This window comes from Sarcophilus harrisii, chromosome 3, assembly GCF_902635505.1.
Source record: "Sarcophilus harrisii chromosome 3, mSarHar1.11, whole genome shotgun sequence".
Classification (NCBI taxonomy): domain Eukaryota; kingdom Metazoa; phylum Chordata; class Mammalia; order Dasyuromorphia; family Dasyuridae; genus Sarcophilus; species Sarcophilus harrisii.
This window is the reverse complement of record NC_045428.1, coordinates 251,197,991-251,223,899: the sequence shown is the minus strand read 5'-3', so window position 1 is coordinate 251,223,899 and position 25,909 is coordinate 251,197,991. Positions and strand designations below refer to the sequence as shown.

Sequence of the window (25,909 nt, the reverse complement as noted above, 5' to 3'; positions counted from 1 at the left end):
CAGAATCTCTATCTACTCTGCCTCCCCTTCCCATAGTCATACCTTTTAATGTTGCTATCACAAAGAAATGCTACATTTTCATGTACGTCAACTTTGAAATTTCCTTATCTGATCAGAATCTTTTGTGATTCCATCTGTTACAGTGTTTTACTATGCTCTGTCCTGTTTTTTTTGTCCTCATCATCACTTCAGATCTTTCAAATCTTCAATATTTTCCCAGGTCATGACACTTATTCTTGCTACCCATGCCTTCCTTCTCATCTTCATTTTCTTGATATTTGATTCTACAAAGTCTTGTTGTTCAGTCATGTCTAACTTTTATGACTCCTCTGGACAAAATACCACATCAATGCTGTCCGTGGGATTTTTCTTGGCAAGATACTGGAGTGTCTTGCCATTTCCTTTTCCAGTGGATTAAGGCAAACAAACTTTAAGGTACTTGCCCCAGGTTACAGAGCTAGTACCTTACACTGGATTTGAACTAAAGTTCTTCCTCAATCCAATTTTTTATCCACTGAGCCACCTTACTGCCTCTCTGCAAACTCTGTTCTCCACTGTTTTCCAATCCTTTATTCTTTTGTGTAATTTTTTATTATTCCTTCCCAAATCTCAAACCTGAATGACTCCTTTAATTTTTCTACTTTATTTCCATTCACTAGCATGTAGATGGAGCTGTATAAGAAGTCACTGACCATGTTGACTGGATCCACTCCAGATTCATGTTTTCAACTAGAACCGCCTTTTTTCTACTCCTTAATGGATTTTCTATCCCATTTACTACAACAGCTGTCCAGAACTTCTCATTTCTCCTCCATCCTTCCACTCTACCCCTAGCTTTCTTCCTCAACTGAAAGAACATTACTTGAAAGGAACCAGTAGTATAAGTGAAATTATGGCCCCTGGAAACAAAATCATTCCCTGAAAGCTCTTTTTTCTTCTCATCTCACATCCCTTAAATTTTCATTTCTTTCTTCACTTCAGGTCTCTAATCAAGATGTAGTCCTTGCAAAGACCAGTCTCTTGAGCCCAGCCTCTATGCTAATCAGACCCCAGAATAATCTCTTTATCTCTCTTTATCAACTAGTTTCTTCCCTTTTGCTTTCCAATATCACCAGTTCTTCCTCACCCTTAATATAAATCCTCTGAACTCTGTCATCTACACTAGCTGTCATTTTTCTTTTCTCCTCCCTTTCCTTCTCAACTGAACACCTTAAAAGTAGTGTCTCCTCCTTCTGTCTTCTCACTATTTTCTCAGCTTTCTGTCCAGTCTCATTACTGAATTCAATAGTTATCTCTAAAAGTTATTATTGGTACTAATGTATTCTGATCCAGTGGACTTTTGTCACTTCATATCCTTCTTTACTTCTCTGCAACTTGTGACACCAGTAATGACTTTTCTTTGCCTGGATATTCTCCAGTGCTCCTTCTATGTTGTATACTGTTTGGTTCTATCTTTTCAATCTCCTTTCCTGGTTCTTCATTTATGTTATTCTTAATCAACTATGAGTATCTCCCATGTATCTGTCCTGGGTTTTTTTTCTTTTTATATTTTCTTTCTTGGTGACCACATTAACTCCTCTAGTATCAATTTATCTTCTTGCAGATCATTCCCAGATCTTTATGTTGATTTCTCTGAAATCCAGTCCTGCATCACCAGCTACCTATTGAGTCTTTCGAATTCAGTATGTCCAAAATAATGTTATTCCTGGCAGTTTGATGATGTAATAGGTAGTGCGCTGGCCCTGGAGTCAGCAAGATCTGAGTTCAATGAAATCTGGCCTCTAATCCTTAGTATTTGTGTGACAGGTCACTTTTATATATCTGTTTCCCCTTCTGTAAAATAGGATAGGATCTAATTCCCTGGATTGTTGTGAGGATCAAATGAAATAGTAATTATAAAGTACTTGGCACACTGTCTATCCCAAAATGGGAAAGAGACATGCTAGCTATTATTATTATTATTACTCCCTTCTCTTTTTCCTTCCCCCCCCTTCTTCAGTGTCCTACAGGCCATCTAGGTTCACAGACTCCATGTCACTCTCAACTCAGTTGCAGATTCTTATTTTTACTTTCAGAATATTTTTCATCACCTTCTCTCCCACTCCCACAATATTCTTAGTAAACTTAGATTAAGTCTTTCACCATTTTAATTCATCCCCCAGTGTGATTTTTCCAAAGCCTCAGGTTGAATTTGTCTTCCCCAGCTCAGTAAAATTCCATTGACCTTTTATTACTTTTAAGATCAAATATGAACTCTTTTAAATCATTTAAAATTCTCTGGGTATCTAGCCCTTTCCCACCTTTCCAGTCTTAAACTTTACTCTTATTCATGAGTTCTGCAGATATTCTGGCCTACTTGTTCCTCACACTATGTTCCCTATGTACTTTGCACTATCCATTCCTTGTGCACAGGATCTTGCCTCCTCCCTTCTGCTTCTTTACTTTTAAGGTCTTGTTCTGCTCCTGAGGTATAGGGGTAGCTGTTCCAGCCTTCCTTTGTAGCTCTGAGCCTTGGCTTTGAGCACAGTGTCCCCTTGTGTTTGCAGGGGAGCAGCTTTGCCTGCTTTGTCCTGGAAACTGCCCCACTGATTTGCTGCTGAGTCAGTACTGAGGGTCATAGTTGCTGATTGATTGTGATTAAGACCTTATCAGTTTTTCCAGTCTGTCTGAGCTGGGCTGAGCACCCTTTTCATCCCATTGACGCTGACCTTTTTTGAAGTTTTTCCAAGCTGTCTTATGCTGGAGAAGGGTTTCATTCCATGACTCTGTTCAGAGACTTTGTTTCTTGTGGTTTTCAAGGGAAACTGGGAGGGCTGGAGCAGCTTCTTTGGCTTTCCTCCATCATCATTCGCCACCAGAATTCCCTTTTTTGCCTCTTGGAATTCATGACTTCATTCAAAATTCAGCTTAAATGATAGCTTTCTGTAGGTGACCTTTATCTCCCTAGCAGCTACTTTAAGCAACTAAGGTTGCCTTTTGTCAATGCTGTATATGTCTTGTATTGTATATATCTCTATATATATCTTGAATATACCCATTTATTTACATGTTGTTTCTCCATTTAATGTAAGCTCTATGAGAGTAGAGACTGTTTTTGCCTTTCTTTGTGTAGCATTTGACAAGAGAATATGCCAGGCTGTTTTGGTTTAAAAAACAAAATGAAACACACATTTATTCATATGAACTCTAAAAGCTAGTAAATCATAGTCCAATATATAAAAGTCAAGTGTGGCGCTCAAATTTTAAGAAAATACCACAAAACAAACAAAAGTAACAACCTAACAGCTGTAAGAAAATGGGATAAGTGAGATACAATTAATCAACCTACAGTGAAGGGAAAAAAAGATTTGAGGATTCATTTCCAAGTTCAGTGAGTCAGTAGTAACTACCAAAAATTAATTCAATTTTAGGTTTCATAGGCAATGAATAATAATAATAATAATAGTCCTACAATGTTCTGTATTGATTGTGGACAACCTAGATGAATTGTGGTTAGCTCTGATAACTCAAAAATGAAGCACAAGCAGTTTGAGTTAATATATATATATATATAGTTATTTTTTTAATTAAAGCTTTTTATTTTTTAAAGCATACATGGACAATTCTTCAACATTAGCCCTTAGAAAACCCTGTGTCGGTTGAGCTTCTTTGATGATATTAACAATAATGGGAATTTACATGGTTTCTTTTTGTTTGCATTTCTGTCTCTTTAAAAGAGTTTCAGTTGAAGACTTAATCAGGGGTCCTCAAACTTTTTAAATAGGGGGCCAGTTCACTGTCCTTCAGACTGTTGGAGGGCCAGACTATAGTAAAAACAAAAAACTTTGTTTTGTGGGCCTTTAAATAAAGAAACTTCATAACCCTGGGTGAGGGGGATAAACGTCCTCAGCTGCTACATTTAGCCCGCGGACCATAGTTTGAGGACCCCTGACTGAAGTGCTTTGCCAGAGAGTCACATAGTTAATATTTGTTAGAGGTATAACTTGAGCCCACTTCTTCCTGGCTCTGAATGTAAATAACTTATATATTATATAAATAATTATAATATATATTATATAAATAATTTATTATGGCATGCCGCTTCTGGGTTTTGAACCATTACTTTTATTCTTCTAGATGTAAACTTTTTCTTTCTTTCTTTCTTTTTTTTTTAATTCTTCTTTCTGTGGGAGGAACTGTTTTTATTGGGTTTTGTTTTGTATTTTTTAGTTGTTGTTTTTTTTTTTTTTTTTAATTTCCCTGCCATCTTTTGTATGTTTTTTTTTTTTTTTAATCTGAACTCATCAGAGAAGATTCTTTGAAGGCATTTTGGTCTAGAGTTGTCAAAATATCGTTTTTGAGACCATCCATCTCATCACTTTGAGGATATCTCATTTCTCTGAACTTTAAAAACATCTACTTTTCTAGAGTTTAGAATACATTTCTTATTGCCTACCATTCCCTATCTTTGACTTAAAATGATACAATGCCTTTCTTGGATGGATTCTATTGTTTCAATATCAGAACTCTGTTCGTCTTTACTAATTAAATTAAAACTAAATTATCTCTTTTAAACCCTCAGCTTTTTGTACATTTTCAGAGGTGAAATTGTCAGTGAGACAAAGATTTCCTGGCCCGATTCCAGGAAGTTGTGTGTATTTGTGTTTTTTATTTACTGGGAATATGGTTATATGAGCTCAGAGTAGATTACATGTATTTGCCCTTAGAATATCTGTAGATGGAATTTATGTTCATACATTATTGAAATAGAATGGTTTCTGAGATTTGTGATTCTGTGATGGCCTTGCTATTATAATATGATGAAGCCATATAGGGTTTATAGCACCCCCTAAAATCATTATTCCAAGGCAGTTAGTAGATGCAGGTCATAGATGAGGGCACAAACCTTCAACTGTATGTAGCAAATACATGCAGTATTGACCATTAGATGTTACAGGCAGGCCTGCACTCAGTTAGATGATGCATAAAAATGTCAGGAGAACTTATAAGTAGTCCTGTAACCTTGAAGAAGCCATTTAGGGAAAGTCAAATGCAGAGGTGATCTATAAATATGAGAAAATATGTATTCTCTTAGGGTTCTTATAAAGATCAAATGAAAACATTTATGAAAATACATTGAAAACTATAAAACGTTTTACAAATATGAGGTGATATGATAGCTTCTCTCAGTTTAACGTGTTAAAATGTCCTAATAATAATAGAACTCTGGTCATTTTGTGACAACTTTTTTTAATCATTCTCAGCTTGTGAGGCACTTACAGAATGGGAATATCTGCCACCTGTTGGACCTCGTCCACCAAAGGGATTTGTGGGTCTGAAAAATGCTGGTGCTACTTGTTATATGAATTCAGTGATCCAGCAGCTGTACATGATTCCTGCCATCAGGAATGGTATTCTTGCAATAGAGGGCACTGGCAGTGATGTAGATGATGATATGTCTGGAGATGAGAAGCAAGACAATGAGGTAAATTTTATTTTATCATTTTATATTTGTGTTCATGAGTATATATTTATACAATACTAATGCTAACAATGATACTATTTCTCATTTATATGGTACTTTAAGGTTTGCAAGGCTCTTTACAAGTATTATCTAATTTCAACACACAACACACCTGGAAAATAGGTGGTATTATCCACATTTACATTTCAGGAAACTGAGGCAGACAAAGGTTAAAGTGATTTGCCCAGAGTTGCATAGCTAGTAAGTCTGAAATTGAATTTGAACATTGGTCTCCAGACTTCAGTTCCAGCATGTTCTCCACTGTGCTTCAGACCTGCAGAAGTATTTTTTTAAAATTCCGTGTTCCTGGCCCTTTCCACAAAGCCTCATGTGTAAGAACTACTTAATAGAATTCATGTTGAATTGAATTCATTTTGGTATATGATTTGTGGTTGAATTGATACAGAATCCAATACTCATGGCATACAGATACATTAGGTAGTACAGACTAAAATGTTATTGATATTTTTATCACGCTTCATGAGCTTTTGACTTGCTTTAACAGTAACTACCTTTGTTGTTAGTTGTACATGATTTAATGTTAACAGAAATAGGATGAGGAATAGCACCTGTGGTTTTGTTGGTGGGAGAATTCCCATAGAAGGAAACTGTCCTTCCAGCACAGGATAACAAATTCTTTAACTTAGAATCTTAAGAGAGTTGCCTAGAGCATTGAGAAAGTGATGTTTCTAGAGTCACACAGCCAGTATATGTCAGAGACAAGAAAGTAACAGTAAGTGTTAGAAATTAATGTGTTAAACAGAGTGGACTTACTATATAGACTTCATACTTAAGAATTTAAATAGTATGATGTAGAAAACAGTTAAGAATTTAAATAGTATGATGTAGAAAACAGTTAAAAGATTTTCTTTTAAATTTTTTTATTCTTGTTTTTATTATCCACTTCATTAGTTTATGCCTATGTGTGCACTGTTTGTCCTCATAGATAGATTGTCCTTACGAGCCATAATTTAGCTTTATTCTTTGAATAAAGAGGCTATGTCTCTGTGTCTTGGCAAGAATAATATCAGGGTCTTAAATAGGAGGGCTTGTAGTCAAAATACAATTTTTCTACCAAGCATTCTCAGTTCAGACTAGAACTATATAAGAATTCCTTTTAGGAACAGAAGAGAGAGTGAAAGAGAGGGTCACATGATTTATAGCTGGAAAGTACTTTCCCCATTGTTATCACCATCAATTTTATTGATGCTGTTTGTTTTTGTTTTTGTTTTTTCATTTTGGTTGTTTATAAAAATTCTGTCCTTTTCTTCCAAAATGAAATTTCTTCTGCCTTAATCATTCGTTTTCTTCCAAGAGAAAAGAATTATTTCATTATCTGTCCTCCCATACTATTTACTGTTTTTTTTTTTTTTCAATGACTCAATATTTTATTTCCTTTTAGTGAAGTAGTTTTCATTTATATTGCCTTTTTTCCCCCCACTTTTCTTTTGGTTTTGTTTATTTTACTTTATACCAATTAATACAGATTATTTTTCTTGTTTCTCTTTCTCATACTCATAATTTCTTACTGCATCAAACAACTCTTCAGTGTCAGAACTAGGAATTAGATTTATGTCCATTGTATCTGACTGCCTTTTTCCCCCCTGTGATTTTCTTTTGGAAGAAGAGGGAATATTAACCCTTTACTGCTTATTTTGTTTCATCAATCTCTCTATAACATAATCACTGAATTTAAGTGCTGTCAATATTCAAGCCTATACTAGTCTCACAAATTTGGTTCTACTTTTTAATTAACAATCTCTCCACTATATTGACGACTCTTTATATAGTCATTAAGGTAGGAAGATTGTAAGGAAAATGTGTATGTTTTATATATTGTATCCTTATCTTCATATTTAGAATGTATTATGAAGTATTTTCATAAATAGGATGAGATTAGGCACTTTCTAGAAAAACAAGTATTCTATTTTAGGATTTATCATGGATATAATGCTTTATTCAAAGTTTTGTTCAATTAAGATACACATTGATGTAAGAAAAGCAGCATGGAAAGAACACTTTCAACTCAGGAGGCATTTGTATTTTAATCTTGACTTGAGGTTTAAAAATTACATAAGGCTTTTGATCAGTTTTTGTTTCCTTAGCAGTAAAAATGAAATAACAATAGCCCTAGATAGATTAAATAAAACATATAGATTGATGTCAGCTATCATTCTTGTTAAATGTTAAATTAAAATATGTGAATCATTGATTATTTTAACAAAGTAGCTGAAGATCTCTTCTGGCTTAATCCCATAAAGGAAAGATTAGTCTTCTAATGCTATAAGTGACCTTCAATGACATCTCTCTAAAAATGAAGCTGCTTATTTCACAAAAATATTACATATCCTGACTTGATCTTTTAAAATGCTTCAAAAGTAAGGAACAAATCAGTTCCAATTGATCTGTAATGAACAGAACCACCTACACCCAGAGAAAGAACACTGGGAAATGAGTATGGACCACAACCTAACATTTCCACTCTTTCTGTTAATGTTTGCTTGCATTTTTGCTTTTTTTCTTCTCAGGTTATTTTTACCTTCTTTCTAAATCTGATCTTTCCTGTACAACAAGATAACTATATAAATATGTATACATATATTGTATTTAACATATACTTTAACATATTTAACATGTATGGGACTACCTGCCATCTAGGGATGGAGGTGGGGGGAAGAAGGGGAAAAGTTGGAACAGAAGATTTTGCAAGGATCGATGTTGAAAAATTACCTATGCATATGTTTTGTATATAAAAAGCTATAATAAAAAATAAAATTTAATTTAAAAAAAAGTAAGGATTATAATAAAAATGTAAAATGTGATTAGTGAATATGTTTCTCCCTAAACTAATTGAAACATTTTTGAGATACCACTTATATCATTTTTACATTTATTTTTAATGTGCTTGACTTCTTTTTTTAAGAGTAATGTTGATCCTCGAGATGATGTATTTGGATATCCTCATCAATATGAAGACAAACCAGCTTTGAATAAAACTGAAGACAGAAAAGAATACAATATTGGTGTTTTAAGACATCTTCAGGTCATTTTTGGTCATTTAGCAGCTTCTAGATTGCAGTATTACGTACCAAGAGGATTTTGGAAACAATTTAGGTAAGTTAGAACTAGTTAAAAATTAAAGTACTTAATAATTAAGGGTTATAAAAGTACTTACTGCGTTTTAAAGAATTTGTTATATATCAGGGCTTCTTAAACTTTTTCCATTTACAACCACTTTTCACCTGACAAATTTTTGTGTTCTCTTAGAGATGTATATAATAGATACATAGCAAAAACTGATAATAATGTCACAATTTTGCAATCCTCATATTCAGTCATGAGCTTCTATATGTAATATTTAGGACCTTAGTTTTAGAAATAAGGTTGTCTGTTACTTGAGGCATATTAGATTATCCTTAAAATTAATCTCATTTTTAGGCAGAATTAGTCTTGAAATTATGAAAACAGTAATCATAAGGTGTTAAAAGAGACTTCTGTCTCTCAAGTTATGAAAGATATATCATCACTTTATATTTGTTTTTAGAATTAAAAAACCCATAGACATCTTACTTGCATCTGGTCATTACTAATTTTTATCTGCTTTTAATTAACAGTGATGTCAGTGAGTCATAATAGCTTCAGGTTCAAATCCTCCCTCTGACACAAATTGGGTGAAACTCTGTTACAAAGAAAGTATCAGTCTGCATTAGATGAAGTTTCCTCATCCAAATGTTCTCTATACCATTTGATCTTCATGTCCAGTTCTCTGCCCATGTCCCTTTACTGCCTTTTAGGGAACTAGAATATAGGTGGTCAAAAAAAAAAAAAAAAAATAGAGTAGTTCTCACTTGGGAATTTAAAGATAGATACTAGTTTTCCCCATCTTCTAACAAACTCTCATCTATTTAGCTTTCATTTCTATTTTTCTCCCAAGTACACTTACTTCCGCTTAGGTAGTAGTTTGTATCACTAAGCATTTACTTTGCTCATTCATACTTTTAACATGACTTTGATAATGCTACTTTCACTTTGCCTTCCTCAATCCCTACATCTCATTGTCGCTTGAAGTCCTTATTAAGTATTACTTAAAGCTAATGGTGACTTCCTTTCTCTGAACTCTTACAGCACTTTTAATTTGGAATATAAACATATATATTCTTATTTTCTAATTGCTGTCATAAATTTTATTGGAGGAATGTGGCACCTGGCTTATAGTTCTATTCTCCATCTTAAACTCTTAACCTCATATTTAGGGACTGCATTGTCTGTGTTGATTGTTCCCTCCAACATCCTAGCCTTTCCACTTTATTAACCTCAGTTCACATAACCTGCATTTTTACTCCACATGAGTCATACATAAGAATAGATCTACCCTTAATCTCACCATTTCCCATAAGTAAGTGGTTTTTATCTCCATTAACCAGAACTCTCAAATTCTTTTACGTTTTGTCCATCATCCCAATCTCCCTTTCCCTCTCTTCACCTGCATCTGTTCGTTGTCTTCATCATGACCTATCCCTTTATATCCTTCTTGTATTTCTGTCTCACCTGTGTTCTGGTCTCCCTTTTTTTACTTCAAAGATTTGGTCCTCTAGTTAACCATTTCAGCTTTTACTCTTTAAAAAGTCTAACTTTCAAAACCCCAGCACCCGTTTCTGGTCCTTTTAATGCCTTTCCAACCCTAAGTCTGGGTCACCTCCCCCATTTACCTTCTGCACTGTAACAGATGTACTCCCAAAACTCCTTGGAGGAAGTCAAATACCTGTTACAGATAGGTGCACTAAAATATATCTTATCTCAGCTGATCCTCACTTCTACGTAACAGTCCCTTCATCTCTCCATAATTAATCATCAGATTCCCTGTGGCAGCTGTTTCAGGTCTCTTTTTTTCCTTCAAGGATACTTATCCACACACATAAATACACCAACCCCCTTCATGTGCTTTCAGCAAAAGACTTGGCCTCCTATTTTACTCAGAAAATAGATAGAATAACTGCTTCTAGATTTAGGACTTAAAGACACGTTAGAGGCCATCTAGTCAAATACTCTTATTTTGCAGATGAGGAAACTGAGGCCCAGAGAAGTGAAGTGACTTGCCCAAGATCTCCCTTAGTAGTAAGTGGCCAAAGCAAGATTCAAAACCAGATCCTTTTACTCCACATTCATTACTCTTTCCACTGTCATCCATTGTGAGCTTCCTCTTTATTCCTTTCCTCAAAACTTGTTTAATATCTCCCCTTCTCTGACAAAGACATATCTTTCCTCCTTTAACAAGACCATTTCCTTTATTTGTTCTCTTGTATCCATCTCTACAGAAGCTTACCAGTTTGAGCCTCTCTCTTAACTTTCTATGTTTCTTGTCTCTCCTTTTCCTCATGTATATTCCCTTTCCCTTTGCTTTTCCTTTCCTCCTCATATCTCCATTTGCTCTTCCCTCTCACTAACTCCTTTCATTCTTTCCCCATTTCTCTAATTTTTAGCTTCTTCCTGTCTGCTGCCTCTTTGTATTCCACAGACCTGCCTAGATAGCTTTCATTTATCATCCCTCATTCAAGCTGTCATCCTATTCCTTCTCATAACTCCATCACTAAACCTCTCTTTAAGATTACCAAGAATTTATTTGCCAAAGCTTAGAAGCCTATATTTTAGTTCTTGCCCTTCTCTAGTCTTTGATGTTGACTGCCCTTTTCTTTTGGATAATTTGTTCTTGTATTTTGTGACACTATACTCTTTCCTATCATGAGTATATTCTAAACCTTTTATTTGGGCCCTCTTTTCACTCTATATTTTCTCTTGATTTGATCAAATCTCATAATTTCATTGATCTCTCTTCAGATAATTCCCAAATCTAGAGATAAACAGTCCTAATTTCTCTTTTGAATTCTAATACTTTTTAACCACGTAGGTGCCTTATCTGCTAGATATATATGCAAGTGGATGTTCATTCCTCCTCTTTCTCCCCAAAAGAAAGAACAAATTAGGTCCTTCTTTTCATAAATAGTGTCTTTACAAAGGTTTTCCCCATGACTTTTATGATGAACTGTACTGGAAAATTGTGAATATTATCCTTTTTAATATGCAGATTTGAAGGAGGATTCCTGTTGGTAAAATAAGATATATCTATACTTTCATCTAATTACTTTGTAAATAAAGACAGGAACATCCTTGGAGTTTAGTAGACTCATTTGTTGTCCCACAGAGCAACACCTTATTTTATGAGTTCCTTGAGTTTGGAGGAAATGTTTTATTTACACATAACAGGATTGTGTCAACATTAGGTTATAAGTAAAATTCAAATTTATTTGTAATTGGTATGTATTTATAAAGCATTAGCTTTCTTTATCAGGATATTCTTTATTGTATCCTCTTTCCCTTATGATAGCTCCATTTTGGTTTTGTAAATAATTTTTCAGCTTAATATGTGAGGCACCTGTTTTTACTCATCTCTTTCTGCATTGGGAGTAAAGTCTTTATTATTATATCTTGTGAAGAATGTATGTACTAATTATTAATAACAGGGTAGTGTTTCCCACTTAACCTTAGGTAACATTGATACACATCTTTTACAAGTAAGTAGTCCTTATTATGTTAACTTTTCCTGTGTTACATTGTGTCAAAGTAATGCTTTCTTTTTATTTTGTTTAAAATTAGGCTATGGGGTGAACCTGTTAACCTACGTGAGCAACATGATGCATTAGAATTTTTTAATTCTTTGGTGGATAGTTTAGATGAAGCTTTGAAAGCATTGGGACATCCTGCTATGCTAAGTAAAGTCTTAGGAGGTTCCTTTGCTGATCAGAAGATTTGCCAAGGTTGTCCACATAGGTAAGTCTAGTACTGATTTTTTTAACTATTCCAAATAAAACTTCCCATAATTACATACCAACAAATGCAGCATAATTTAATATCTTCTTCATAGAGACCAGGTGTTTGTGAGTATGAATAATACTTTTGTGTACCCATTTCTTTAACCTGAGAAAACATGGTATAATGTGAGGAAAAACACTATACTGACTCCCTTTGATGATGCTTCCTGTAAATTTGTGTACATGGGCAAATCAGTTTGATTAGCCTGTTGAGTCATCTGTAAAATAAATGAGTTGGACTAGATGATATCTAAGGTCCCTTTATCCTCCCCCCCCCCCAAAAAAAAAAAAAAGAAAACCCTAATTTATCTACCATTATCATTTTCCTTATATAATATTATAAAATGTTTTATCGATCTTTATTGTTTTAATATATCTATCCCTTTCCAAATAGCCCCTCCCATGATAGTTAAATAAAACTAGCTAACATAATCATTATGTCTTACAACATATAAACATTCCATATTCATCATACACAACTTTTCTGTTGAAAGAAAATGTGCTTCACTTTCAGTTCTGTAGAACAAAAACTTGACTTTTGCATAATCTTGATATTTCTGACTTGATTGACTATTGTCATTTATGTTATAGTTGTACCTGTTCTGTTCCATTTGCTTCACTCTACAAGTTTTGCCATGTGTGTCTAAATTCCTACATGTTTGTTGTTTTATAAGATTCAGTAATATTTCATTTTTTTAATCTATTCCCCATTTAAACCACTTTATCAGGATTTTTTTTTATTTTATTTTTATTTTGCAACGATAAAGAATACTGCAATGAATATGGTGTTACATTTGGATGCTTTCTCTCTGTCCTTTATTTGTGTGGGGTATATACCCTTCAGTTAGATTACAGGATGTGCAAATTTTACTAACTTTTGAATATTTCCTCAAATGGTTTCACTAATTACTAGCTTTACTAGCTGCATAACATCCCATTTCCCCTCTAACACTATTTCTATGTTTCATCATCTTTGGTGATTATGAAGTAAAACTTCAGAGCTGTTTTTAATTTATATTTTTCTAAACAGTAGAATATATATATATTTTTAACTTAATAGTTCTTTGCCTACTTATCTTTTCAGTCAGGGGTATCACCCTTTATCCTTTTTTGGTTTTTGATGTCATTTGAGTCACATATCCAGCAGAAACTTTTAAATTGTGAGAAAATGATGAAAACGAATTTTCTACAAATTTACTTTTGAATTTTCCCAGCTGTTCTGTTATTCTGTTCTGAATAGGTAGACTTTTCCTTCAAATGGTTATATTCTGGGATTTATCAAACAGTGGGTAACTGTTTTCTATTTTGAAGCTTGTAGTGTGTTTTGATCTGTTTTTTAAACAGTACCAAACTTTGTAATAAAGTTTGAAATCTGATCATTTTTAGATCCCCTTATTGTCTCTAGTTATCTAAAGTAACCTAATGTGTGATTTGTGTGGCACAAAATCTGTAAATGAATTTCAGTAGAATTATTTTTATTGTGTTGGTGAAGCCTGTATTTAAATAATAACCTTTTCCTTTACTTCTGTAAATAGTCCTTCAGTCTCTTAGTTTGAAGAGTAAATATATATAACATTAAGAAGTTTTATTGTTTTTATACCAGAGCAGTGTTTCTATACAACAGTTTTTTAGTAAAGTTCTCATCTATATTAAAATGTATGTCTTGTCATAATCATGTCCATCATTAATCAAGGACTCAGTTTTCAACTGATCTTCTATAATTGTTTTTAGTTGGAATTGATCTTCTTTAATTTTTTTTTTAATATAACATTTTAATTTTTATTCTAATCTCAAAATTGAGTTTTTGTATACATAAAAAAGAAAAAAGTAAAGCATATTGGTATTTCAGAGTATTGCGTGCTGAGCTGTGCAGTATGATAAATTTTAGATTATAATCTATTTTGTTTCCTGGAACTTTTTTTTTTTTTTTTTTTTTTTTTTTTTTTTTTTTTTTTTTTTTTTTTTTTTTTTTTTTTTTTTTTTTTTTTTTTGCTAATGCAAATTGGGGTTAAGTGACTTGCCCAAGATCACAAAACTAAGTCTGAGACCTACATTTGAACTCAGGTCTTCCTGACTTCAAGTCACCACCTAGCTGCTCCTTCCCTGGAACACTTTCAAAAAAAACCCTCTTAGTCTTTTCTCTAAATTGAACTGTGAACCACCACCTCAAAAATTGAATTGTGAACTCCCCCTTCCCACCCTCAAAAAAAAAAAAAAGTTCAGCAAGGCCTCTGTTAAGTAACTCATTATTGATGACTATTACCCAGTTTATATAACAAAACCTATTTTATGCTTAATTCTTTGGCATTATTATTATTATGAGAAAAACTCAACTTTAAGACTCTTTCCCTGCCCAACTGCTATAATTGGGCTATTAATTCCTTCTTAAATTATCTTCTATTTATTTTGCATAAACTTACATACGTGTATATTCTCTTCCAAATATAATTTAAGCTCTTTGCAGACAACAGCTTTTTGTTTCACTTTCTCACCATAATCTCTAATACCTAGAGCAGTGGCTGGCCCATAGTAGGGATTTATAAATGCTTGGTAGCTGTTTGAAACAATTTTTTAAAAAATTTCCAACATTTATAGAAGAAACAGTTATTTTATGTCATATTAAAATTTATTTTTTAATGACCAAAATCAGAAAAGTTTACAACACAGTTTTTTTATTGAATAGTGTTCATGGGTAACTGAAAGAAATATAAGAGAAACTGAATTTGACTTTTTCAGGTCAATGTAACCTAATGTAACCATTTATTTAGTACTTTTTATTTTCATTTCATGTAGACATGTGAAATAGAATACTGGTTTTTGTGAGTTTTCTCTCCTTTTTATATATTGTTTCGGGTTTGTTTTCTACAAAACAGATCTGCAGATTAATATAACTTTCTATAGTCTCATTTTTTCTTTCTACATTGAAAGTGAAGAAAATAGATTTTGCCTAGCCAGGGAAAGCTGTAGCATTGCTACAGTATGACCACAGAACAGTAAACAAATTAGCTTTCATAATTGAATACCATCTTGTGTATTTTAGGGATATATAAAATCAAAAATTACTTTTTTTTAACCATTGTGTTTAATTGAGTCATCAAAATACTTGTCGCATGTTGAAACTAAGTTGTCATTTAGGTTTTAGTTTTAACAGCTTCCTCAGTATTTCTTAATTTAAGTTTTTCTTTCTTCCCCAATTATTGTATTTTCATGGTGATTTTTTGAAGTTATTAACTTTTAAAATTACAATCAACCCAAATTCCCTTTCGAAAAGATTTTATTGAGTAAACAAATAAACAAAAAAAAAAATCCTTATATATATGTGTGAGCAAAAGAACAGTATATACTTTTGATAATAATTGACAAAATATGTATTTCAATATATACATATCATCAATTTGAATGTGATATATAGGAAAAAATGCTTTCAAAATTTTTGAGGAAAATGATCCTCACAACCTGGAGACTTTAATAGACTTGCTAAAATAGCACAGTGTGGCAGACGGTTAGGAGTTTTAATGCACTCTTATGCTGGATTATTAGATGAAGTGTTAAGGAACAAGGTAAATAATATTCCCATTTTACTCTTGCCTTTTCAGAACACCCGGAATACTGTACATAGTTCAGAAAAGCTCATTTTAGGATTGGATACTGAGAAATTCATTTTACTTCTAGGAAATGTACTTTAAAATCTCATCAAAAAGAATGAAATTGGAGTGTATTATTTTTAGCTCAGCCTGAAGAAAAGAAAGTAGAGAGATAAAAGAACACCAATTAGATTTTTGTGATTTATCATGTGGAATATTGTATTTGTTCAGCATGGATTCAGGATGCTGCAGTAAAGTCAATTTTTGTTTCACAGATAGATTTAAATAAATATGAAAAAAAATTTAAATCTAATAAAAAGGAATGACTTTCTTATATTTAGAGTGATTTAAAGGTATAGCTGGCACCTGTGAACTTAGGGGAGAAGTAGTAGGTTCCCTCATTAGTGTTCTTGAATTGTAAAGGCTGTGTGAGAATTTGATAGGAAGGAGAGAGATTGTAATAGATTCTTATTCAGATATCACTAGGAATGTAATGTGCCTCATACCTCTGAGATTGTGAATATTTGGAAAGAATTATTGGAAGTTACCTGAGCTGTTTCTTGAAAGAAAAAAAAAAAGAATTTCAACAAACGAGAGTTCTTCATAAACAAAGATATGGTTTACTATGGAGAAAAATATACTAGAACCAGGAAATGGCTAGTAATTTAATTTAGCTAAAAAGTACAATATTCAAATGAGCAGTGTGACAAAAAGCTGGAAAAGTAGACTAGAACTAAACTGTGTTATTAGTACTATAGTATCAATATAATATAGTTTATATTTTATCAAAATAAGGATTTTGTATTTTATTAAACACAAAGTGACAGAAGGCTTTGAGTTCAAATAATATAGTCAGAACTATGCCTTTTCTTTCAGTAGATGGTTTGGAGAAGAGAGATACTTGAAGCCAGTATTCTCTCAAATTCTTAATTGCCAGATCTTGGTAATCACTATCACCTCTTTTCTCCGCTACTGCTCACATGCTCTAAACACCTACTAGACAAAGTCATATAGTTATACCATCTAGTTTCCTTATTAATATATCTTCTTGAGAGCAGAGTCAATGTGATGGAGGAGAGAGCCATTCAACTGAACTCTCTCTCAAGATTCTCCTCCAAACAACTTTAAGAGCATATGTTTCACAATAAATTTGGAAGCAACAGGGCCAATAAAGGTCAGGACAAGAAATTTCTCTATTTAAAGACACTTAGGACATTAGTAGGAAAAATCTATGACACCAGGGTGGACACCAGCCCAGAGTGCACAAAGCATCAGCGGCAGGCCAAATGGAGGTGGCAGCAGCTTCAAGAGCTCTCAGCCCAGAGAGAGTTTTAAGTGGGTTGGACAACTAGTCAGAAAGAGGCTATAGGGGACCCTTTGCTGGCAGCTCTCTTGTCCACACACAATTTGGAGTCACAGTTCCTAAGTGGAGAGAAACTTGTTTTCAGCCACAATGGAATAGGAGCCTCAATTACAGACAGAAAAAAGCACTTATATTATAGGAGAACAGAGTTCTCCTATAGTTTCAGTTTCAGGGCAGAAAAGCAGCTGTAATTTTCAGCCACAGAGGGTAGAGAAATGTGCCCAAAGCTGGGCCCTGGGACAGAACTAAGAAAATACTAGTAAGAGGGATCTGAAACTTGGGCCATTATCTTCCACATTTTGAGGCTAGAACTTGATTATTTTAATAGCTGATTTAAAAAAATAAATAAAAATGAGTAGGCAAAGGGAAAAGAACCCAAGTGTAAGTAATTAACTATGTGGATAGAGAAGATTCAGGTTCTTATAAAATAAAGCTATTAAAGCTTTAAAAAAAAAAAAGCCATTCCTTTTCAGTAAGAAACATCAAGTGATTTAGAAAGCAAGTAAGAGAGATCAAAGAAAAAGAAAAGCTGGGGAGAGACCAATCCAGAAAAATTAAAAATATTTATGCAGATAAGTCAACCAATTGGAAATAGAGTTAAAAACTTAAGAAAATAATTCCTTGAAAAACTAGAATTGGGCAATGGGAAGTTATGAGACCCTAATAAATAATGAAATTAAAAGAATAAAAAAATAGACAAATGTGAAACATGAGAAAAACAACTGATCTAGAGAACAGATTGAGGAGAAACAATATAAAAATAGTTGGCCTACCTGAAAGGTATGATCAAAAGAGAAATAATAATCTTGATTCAATGCAAGAAATGATCAGGGGAAATTGCACTGAAATTCTGTAACAAGAAGGTAAAGCAAAAATAGAAAAAAAAAATCCTTCCAGATTAAGGAAAAAATACTGCAAACAAGAAAAAGAAAACAATTTAAATATTATGAAACTACAATAAGGACTAGCAGCTAAGGCACTGAAAGACACTACGTCTTGGAATATTCTTTATATCATAGAGCAAAAGAGTTGTGGTTATGAGTAAGGGTAATTTAATTAGCAATGTTAAGTATAACCTTGAATGGGAGGATGAAGGGGAGATGGACACTTAACATTCTGAAAGACTTTCAGGTATTTGTGACAAAAACAGCAACTTTTAATGAAAATTAGAGGTATAAGATCTAGGAAAAATAAAAGATAAAGACTGATTAGAAGAGACTCAGATTGAATTTTTTAACTGCTTATATTTAAAGGTGTTATCAGTAAGTACTCTTATGACTCTTATATAGGTGGGTTGAAAGAAAGGCTTGGGCTGAGCTGCCCAAAAATTAAGTATGGAGAGATAAAAAGAAGTAATTATCTCAAATAAATGAGGCATGAAAGGAAGAATTAATACAAAAGAAACAGGGTGGGAGAGGGGTAGGCAGGATAGTACCTTAATCTTACTCTCATCTGGAATGGGTTAAAAAGGAAATGCCATCCAAGTCTTCTAATTTCAGAAGGAAATAAAAGGACTAGGGGAAGTGGGTTGATAAGGGAGGAATTGGGGGAGGTAGGGTTATTAAGGAATAGAAAGACAAACTAACAGGTAGAAGTAATTTAGAGGAATAAGGACAGACAGAATAGGTGAGAAAGATAGTAACGAAAAACAGGAGGGAGGGAAATACACAACAAATATAGTTTAGAATATGACTGGAATGAATTTATCCATAAAACAAACAGAAGATTAAAATTTTGAATTCAATAATACATTGTTTTCAAGAAGCAATAAAAATAATGATTAGTAGAATTTACTATGTAAAAAAGGGGTGTAGTAATCATGACCAAAATTAAAACTAAGAGATTTACTTAAAGAGAAAAATAGGAAAATTACACTATTTGTCACTGATAGTAGTCAATATTATTTTAAACCGTTTAAATTAACTAGTTTAGAATAGTAAGCATATATTTGTCAAAACAGACAAAGGAATTACTTGAAAATAAACATAAAATACTTTTTAATACAAATAAAATCAGGTTTCAGTAATTGAGATAATATTGTTCGGGGATAGATAAAGCCAATATGATGAAAAAATTATTAAGTTTATTTGAAAGAACAAAAGTCAGGTTTTTCAAAGAAACTAGTGAAAAAGAAAGAAGCAAAGGAATGATATTCAGCAGTATCAGGCCTTATAAGATGAGAAAGTTGTTGAAGTATGAAATGGCTAATTTCTGTTTTTTGTTTTGTTTTGTTTTAAGTAAAGTTTTCTTGTATAAATAAAACTAGTATAGCCAAGAACAGAATGAATGCAAAAATTTGGGGGGAAACTTCCATAAATTATCTCAGATAAGATGTATCCTTGTTGGTATACTTCTGTGGTATAGGAAATGAAGAGCTGGTTGAGTTAGAAAAATATGAAAAGACTTGGTCCAATATGGAAAGATGCTCCTCTGCCTCCAAAGAGAGGACAAACAGAAATAGACATATTACAGTTTTTACATATATGTATATGGGTGAAAGTTTATATATGTATATGTTTATAGATATAGTTGGGATATGGGGTATAACAGAACAAAAGAAAATCTAGAAAGAAGCAAAGAAAACCTGAGTAACTTCAAAAACAATGTATAGAATTTATTATATAGTTTGTTTTTTTTTAAGTGGAAATGGTTGGATTTTGAAATGGAGCTGGTTGATTTAGGAAAATATGGAAAGACTTGGTCCAGTATGGAAAGATGCTCCTGTGCCTCCAAAGAGAGGACAAACAGAAATAGACATATTACAGTTTTTACATATATGTATATGGGTGAATGTTTATACATGTATATGTTTATAGATATAGTTGGGATATGGGGTATAACAGAACAAAAGAAAATCTAGAAGGAAGCAAAAAAAATCTGAGTAACTTCAAAAACAATGTATAGAATTTATTATATAGTTTTTTTTTTTTGAAATGGAAATTTATTGTTTTATATTAAATCCTCTCCTATGTTTTGCTGTGTACATTTTTTAAAATTGAATTTAAGTTTAAGATGAATAAAAATCTTACCAAAAACAGTTAAAGAAATGAGTATAAAGAACAAATTGGCATAAGAAATGAAAATGGCAAGAAAATTTTGAAAAGAGAATTAACAACTTAATTTTAAGAAGCACAGAAAAACACTAAACAAATCAACACATTAGAAAAATAGAATTGGCCTAATGGTAAAAGAGAATTTCCTAACAAAAATGGGCTATATGGAAAAAGAAGTATAAAAATTCATATAAGAGAGTGTGACACATCAGTGGAAAAACGCTGAACTGAAAAATAGATCAAGAAGAGATCACTTAAAACTTAATGACCTTTCTTTCAAAACCAGATTTTTAAAAAGAGTCTACACATTCTATTTCAAGAAACTGGCAAGGAAAACCACCCCCCAATATGTTAAGATCTAGAGGGTAAGCTAGAAATTGGAAGAATCTATCTTTGAAAAGAGATCCCAGAATGAAAACTCCCAGGAATATTATACCCAAATTCCAGAGCCTCCATGTCAAGAAGATATTGCAGGAATCCAAAAAGAAACAATTAAAATATCATGGTGCCACAGTCAGTATTTTACAAGATTTATTAGTTTCTATATTAAAGTAGTAAAGGATTTGTAATATGATATTTCAAAAGGCAAAGGAGCTATAATTACAACCAAGAGTAATTCAACAAACCTGAATATAATCTTTCATGGGGTGGGGAAATGCATATTTAATGAAATGTAGGACTTTAAAGAATTCCAAAATTCCAAAGCTAAATAGAAATTTTGAAATTCAAACACAATACTCAAGAAAAATATAAAAAAGTAGACAGAAAAATCATATAACTCAATAAAGTTAACTATTTACATTCCTGTATAGAAAGATAATACATATAATTCCTAAGAACTTTATCATTTCTAATACTTCTATCAGAAGCAATCTACTGAGACTGAGGGCACAGTCAATTATATAAGGATGATCTGGCTGGGGGAAAGTGAAGGAATAAAGAGGAAGGGAGGGGCAGAATGGGTAGAATTGTCTCGCATAAAAGATGCATGAAATGTGTGCCCCTGCCACTATGGAGGTGCTTTCCATCCCTTCTCCCCCCCCCAAATATATGCACAGACATAATCATACATTTACCTTTACCTTATCTCTATTTCTCCCCTTTTCTTTCTCCAGAGTTTGGGATTAGGGAAATAAATACCAGAGGAAGGAGAATAAGAGAAAGAGGAAAGGAAGATAATAAAAGGGGAGGATAGATAAGGGAGACAGTGATTAGAAACAAAACAATTATGAGAAAAGAGGGATAAAAACAGGAAAATTAGAGGAAGGAAACAGTAATCATAACTGTGTGAATAGAGTAAGTTTATCTGATGAGAGTAAAATGGATTAAAAACCAAAATCCAAGAAATGTTTTTACAGGATGGACATTTGAAATGGGACACAGAGTTAAAATAAGGAGATGATTTCTCCTGCTTCTATTGAAATAGACAGGAGTAGCCATCAAGATCTCAAAGAGACCAAAAGTAGAACTAGTTAAAGAAGATAATAGAGAAACTAAGGACAACTGGGTGGTTTATAGAGGATAAAACACTAACCTTGGCATGAGAAAGACTTATCTTGATTTCAAACACTTATTATGTGATCCTGGAAAAGTTGCTTAATCTGGTTTACTTTGGTTCTTGATCTGTAAAAGGAACTGGAGAAGGAAATGGCAAATCACTCCAGTACTTTTAAGAAAACTCCAGAATGTGGTCACTAAGAATTGGATATGATGGAACAACAGAATCAGGGAAACTACATTTTGATAAAAGGTGCCACAGACAGTGAAGTAATATCAAAAAAATTTATACTTAGTTTGACAAAAGCCTCTTCTCTCAAATATATAGGGAATGGAATCAAATTTATAAAAATCAGAGCAATTCCCTAATTGATAAATTGTCAAGGGATATAAAACAGGCAATTTTCAGAAGAAGCCATCAAAACTATGTTCATAAAATCAAATAAATCACTGATTAGATACCACTTCACAAAACCTATTGGAAATGACAAATGATGGAAGAGAGAGGTAGGGAAAGAAATTACACTAATGAGCTTTTGGTGGAGTTGTGAATTAGTCCATCTGTTCAGTTTGGCACTAGAGCTAAAGGGCTATAAAACTCTTTTGACTCAGCAATGCCAATTATTAGGAATGTACCTCCAAAGAGATTAAAGAATAAGGAAAGGGACCTATATTATAAGCCAAAAATATTTATAGCAGTTATTTCTCTGGTGCCCAAACATTGGAAATTGAAGAAGATGCTGAGCAATTGGAAGATGGCTGAACAAATTGCATTATACAATTTTAGATGGGACATTGTAATATTATAAGAAAGGACAAGGAGGAATGGTTACAGAAAAACATGACTAAGACCTAATATGATCTGATGTAGCATGAAGTCAGCAGAATCAGATCATTGTACATTGTGTTAGCACTATTATAATGGTGATCTACTGTGAAAGACTTAATTACTCTGATGAACACAGTGATTCAAGAAAATTCCAAAGGACTCTTGATGAGAATTGCTGTACAACTCTAGGGAAAGAACTAGTAAATTCTGCAAATTGTAACATGGTTTTCTAACATTATTTTTCTTGCCCTTTTTTTTTGTGTGTGGGTGCAATAATGGATAATATGGAAATAGATTTTGCATAATCATGTCTAATTGATATTAGTCACATAAATACCTCAAATGATGAGGCAGGAAGAAAAGAATTTAGAACTCAGAATTTAAAAATAGGTCATTTGAGGAGGAAAAACCATATATCTTCTCAAATTTTGATTAGCCTTCAAGATCCCTAGACTTTCCTTTGTCCTCCTACTAAAGCACTTAATCCTTACTTTACTAAGAAAATAAAGTGTACATATTTTTCGTTTTTACATACCTCTGGTCTCTTCTATGCCACCCCAGTTCTCTTTGTTCAGGATTCTGCAGAAGTGGCCTGGCATATACTGATTATCTCTTCTACTTGGACTCCTTAGCTATCTTTTACAAGAGATGGCCCCCTTCATCATCTCTTTTCCATCTTCCATCTCTTTCTATACACTGACTTTATGCTTCTGCCTATAAACATTCCCCAATATCTTTAAAAAGCTTTATCTAACTTTACTATCCCATTAAGTTATTTGCATGGCTATCGTCTGTCTTTCACAGACTAACCCCTAAAAAGGGAGCTACTTTTTTGGTATACTTGGGCACTTGGTACCTAGCTAGCTTTAGGGAACAGTCTGTCTCTTGAAATACTCCTGTTTCCTTTTCTCTACCCATTTATAGTAATCCTCTTTTCAGATATCCAGTATCTTCATGATGTCTTAAATTTTCTCTGTTAGATATAGACAGCCCTAGAGTTCTGAACTTGCAACTTTTGCCCCATCCATAGCAAAACTCCAAAATCTTTCAATGCAGTTGACTACATTTTAGGAGGTAACTCAGTGAACTAACATTAAGATATGAATGACTATTAGTACTGTACATACTCTATAAAACTTCCTTCTATATAGAATTTATCTCTGAGAAGGGCAACAGTAAGTAGCATGGCCCTGTTTTGGATTCTGAAGTCCAACTTGCTAACTGGTTCCTACTTTTTCTTATTTTGAACCTTTAAATTCCTCAGAAGTTCTAAGTTATAATTTGGGACTTCAGGTTCTAAGAGAAGTAGTTTTTTTTTTTTTTTTTTTTTTTCTTTTTATTGTGGATATTCACTGAGACCTAATCAGTTTGGTACAAGAAAGATATTTCAGAGTATACACAGGCACTCGGTTATTATAGAATGAATAACTTATTGGCCTAGAGTAACTATTTCTGCCCTCTCTAAAATCCCTTAGCATCCAAATATAATTATTTGAAAGCAGACTTTAATACTTTTTTAAGGAATTTTAAATAGGGATACTTGATATAAAATAAGGCCTAAAGAGATAGCAGCCATTTCTCTGATATGATATAAAATGTACTGCAGATTTGGTGATGTAATCAATTAGAATGCTTTGGTACCTCCCAGCAGAACACTTTTGAACTCTTCAAATAATGCCTTTAGGTACGAGTGTGAAGAATCATTTACGACTCTGAATGTAGATATTAGAAATCACCAAAACCTTCTTGATTCTTTGGAACAATATGTCAAGGGAGATTTACTGGAAGGTGCAAATGCATATCATTGTGAAAAATGCAACAAAAAGGTAAGTATGTCAATAGTTGGCAGCCTTTTATTAATGCAATTCATTTTAATTAGACATATTCTCTATTAGAAGATAACTGTTTCTTTAAAAATATTTTTCCCTCTTTTTTTTTTTTTTTTTTTTTCCATTTCCTACCTTGTTTCATAACAGTGACCAAAATATTGTCAAGGGAAAGAGGATAATAGAGAATGAAGAAACAGCCAGTGAGGCCTGGTCAAAAAGCCCTAATAACAATCCCAATATTTTCCCTTGCTAATCTTTGAGGAATACAGAAGCTTTACAGCATAAATGCTTCCTAATGATCCAGCTAGATTGACATAGGATCATTGATTAAGAACTGATGGGACCCTAGAAGCAATCTAGTCCAACTGCCTCATTTTACAGATGAGTTAAGAGGCTCAGAGGTTAGGTAATTTACACAAGATTAAAAAAGAGGCGAGGTAGGATTTGATTCTAAATCCTCTGACTCCAAATCCGTTCTCTTTATACTGACATGTTGCATGAACTGCTGCTCTGAAGTTCTTATAAGCTGGGAATCCCTTTAAGTGAAACTTTGTCAAGGACTCCTGTTAAATAAGTTTTTTGTGGATCAGAGCATATTTATATTTTTATACCTCTGAAAATTTCCCCACTTTGCCATTCACCCTCCTTAATCTGGCTGTTAGGTACTCACAGTCACCTAATTATGTGTTCCTCAATAAATTTTATCCAGTGACCAATATTAGTATGAGAGAGAGAGAGAAATGTATAGCATTTAATTTTAAAGAATGTTTTGACTATAGGAAAATTTTTTTTTTTTTTTTTTCATTTTAAAAATTTTAAGATCATATGGCAAGCACCTGTAAGCCCTAGGATTCCCAAGGCTGGTAGATTACTTGAGCTCAGGAGTTCTGAGCAGCAAAAAGGCTAAGCTAATTAGAGTATCCTTACTAACTCCAACAGTATGGTGAGCCCTTAGCATAAGGGGACCCTCAGGATGTCTAAGGAGGGACAGACTGATCTACCTCCATCTGCAATGGAACCAAGTCTATGGGTGCCATTGAATTTTCACCCTGAACATGATAAGGAGATCCAGTCCAGAGTGGGAGTCAGGGGATGTCAAACTTGAGAAGGAATTGCAATGTGGTGTGATAAGATGATTAGACATAGAATCAGATACAAATGAAAGTCACCTCATATATTAGCCTTCTGCTACAAATAACTAGAATCTTTGTGCCATAGGTTACTTTGTAAAAATTGAATCATTTTATTAGTAATGTCTGGTAGAACTAATTTATAAACTATACATTCACTAGAGTAAATTCTTACAGCTATTTGCATGATAAATTTATATGATTTACTTGTTTTCTTGCACTGTTTTTAATGGCTTTCTAAGAAAAAATGTACTA

The 25,909-nt window shown here is 33.1% G+C and overlaps 1 protein-coding gene and 1 long non-coding RNA gene across 6 annotated transcripts in view; one reads left to right on the top strand and one right to left on the bottom strand.

Annotated features, from left to right (window-relative positions):
• Positions 1-25,909, top strand: part of USP9X (ubiquitin specific peptidase 9 X-linked) — a 247,134-nt gene that overhangs the window by 197,920 nt on the left and 23,305 nt on the right. For all 4 annotated transcript variants that reach the window (XM_031959411.1, XM_031959409.1, XM_031959412.1 and 1 more), the window contains exons 31-34: positions 5,244-5,464; positions 8,427-8,617; positions 12,155-12,328; positions 24,380-24,521. In XM_031959411.1, coding sequence (XP_031815271.1) covers positions 5,244-5,464; positions 8,427-8,617; positions 12,155-12,328; positions 24,380-24,521 — 728 coding nt within the window. The remainder of the gene's footprint in view (positions 1-5,243; positions 5,465-8,426; positions 8,618-12,154; positions 12,329-24,379; positions 24,522-25,909) is intronic.
• LOC116422347 overlaps positions 5,225-25,909 on the bottom strand; it is a 31,162-nt gene continuing 10,477 nt past the window's right edge. Inside the window, exons 2-3 of one of the 2 annotated variants that reach the window (XR_004232944.1) lie at positions 21,904-22,004; positions 5,358-5,438 (exon numbers count right to left, since the gene is read on the bottom strand). This is a non-coding gene — a long non-coding RNA (uncharacterized LOC116422347). Of the gene's footprint in view, positions 5,439-21,903; positions 22,005-25,909 lie in introns of both variants that reach the window. The other variant, XR_004232943.1, reaches the window with a different exon arrangement.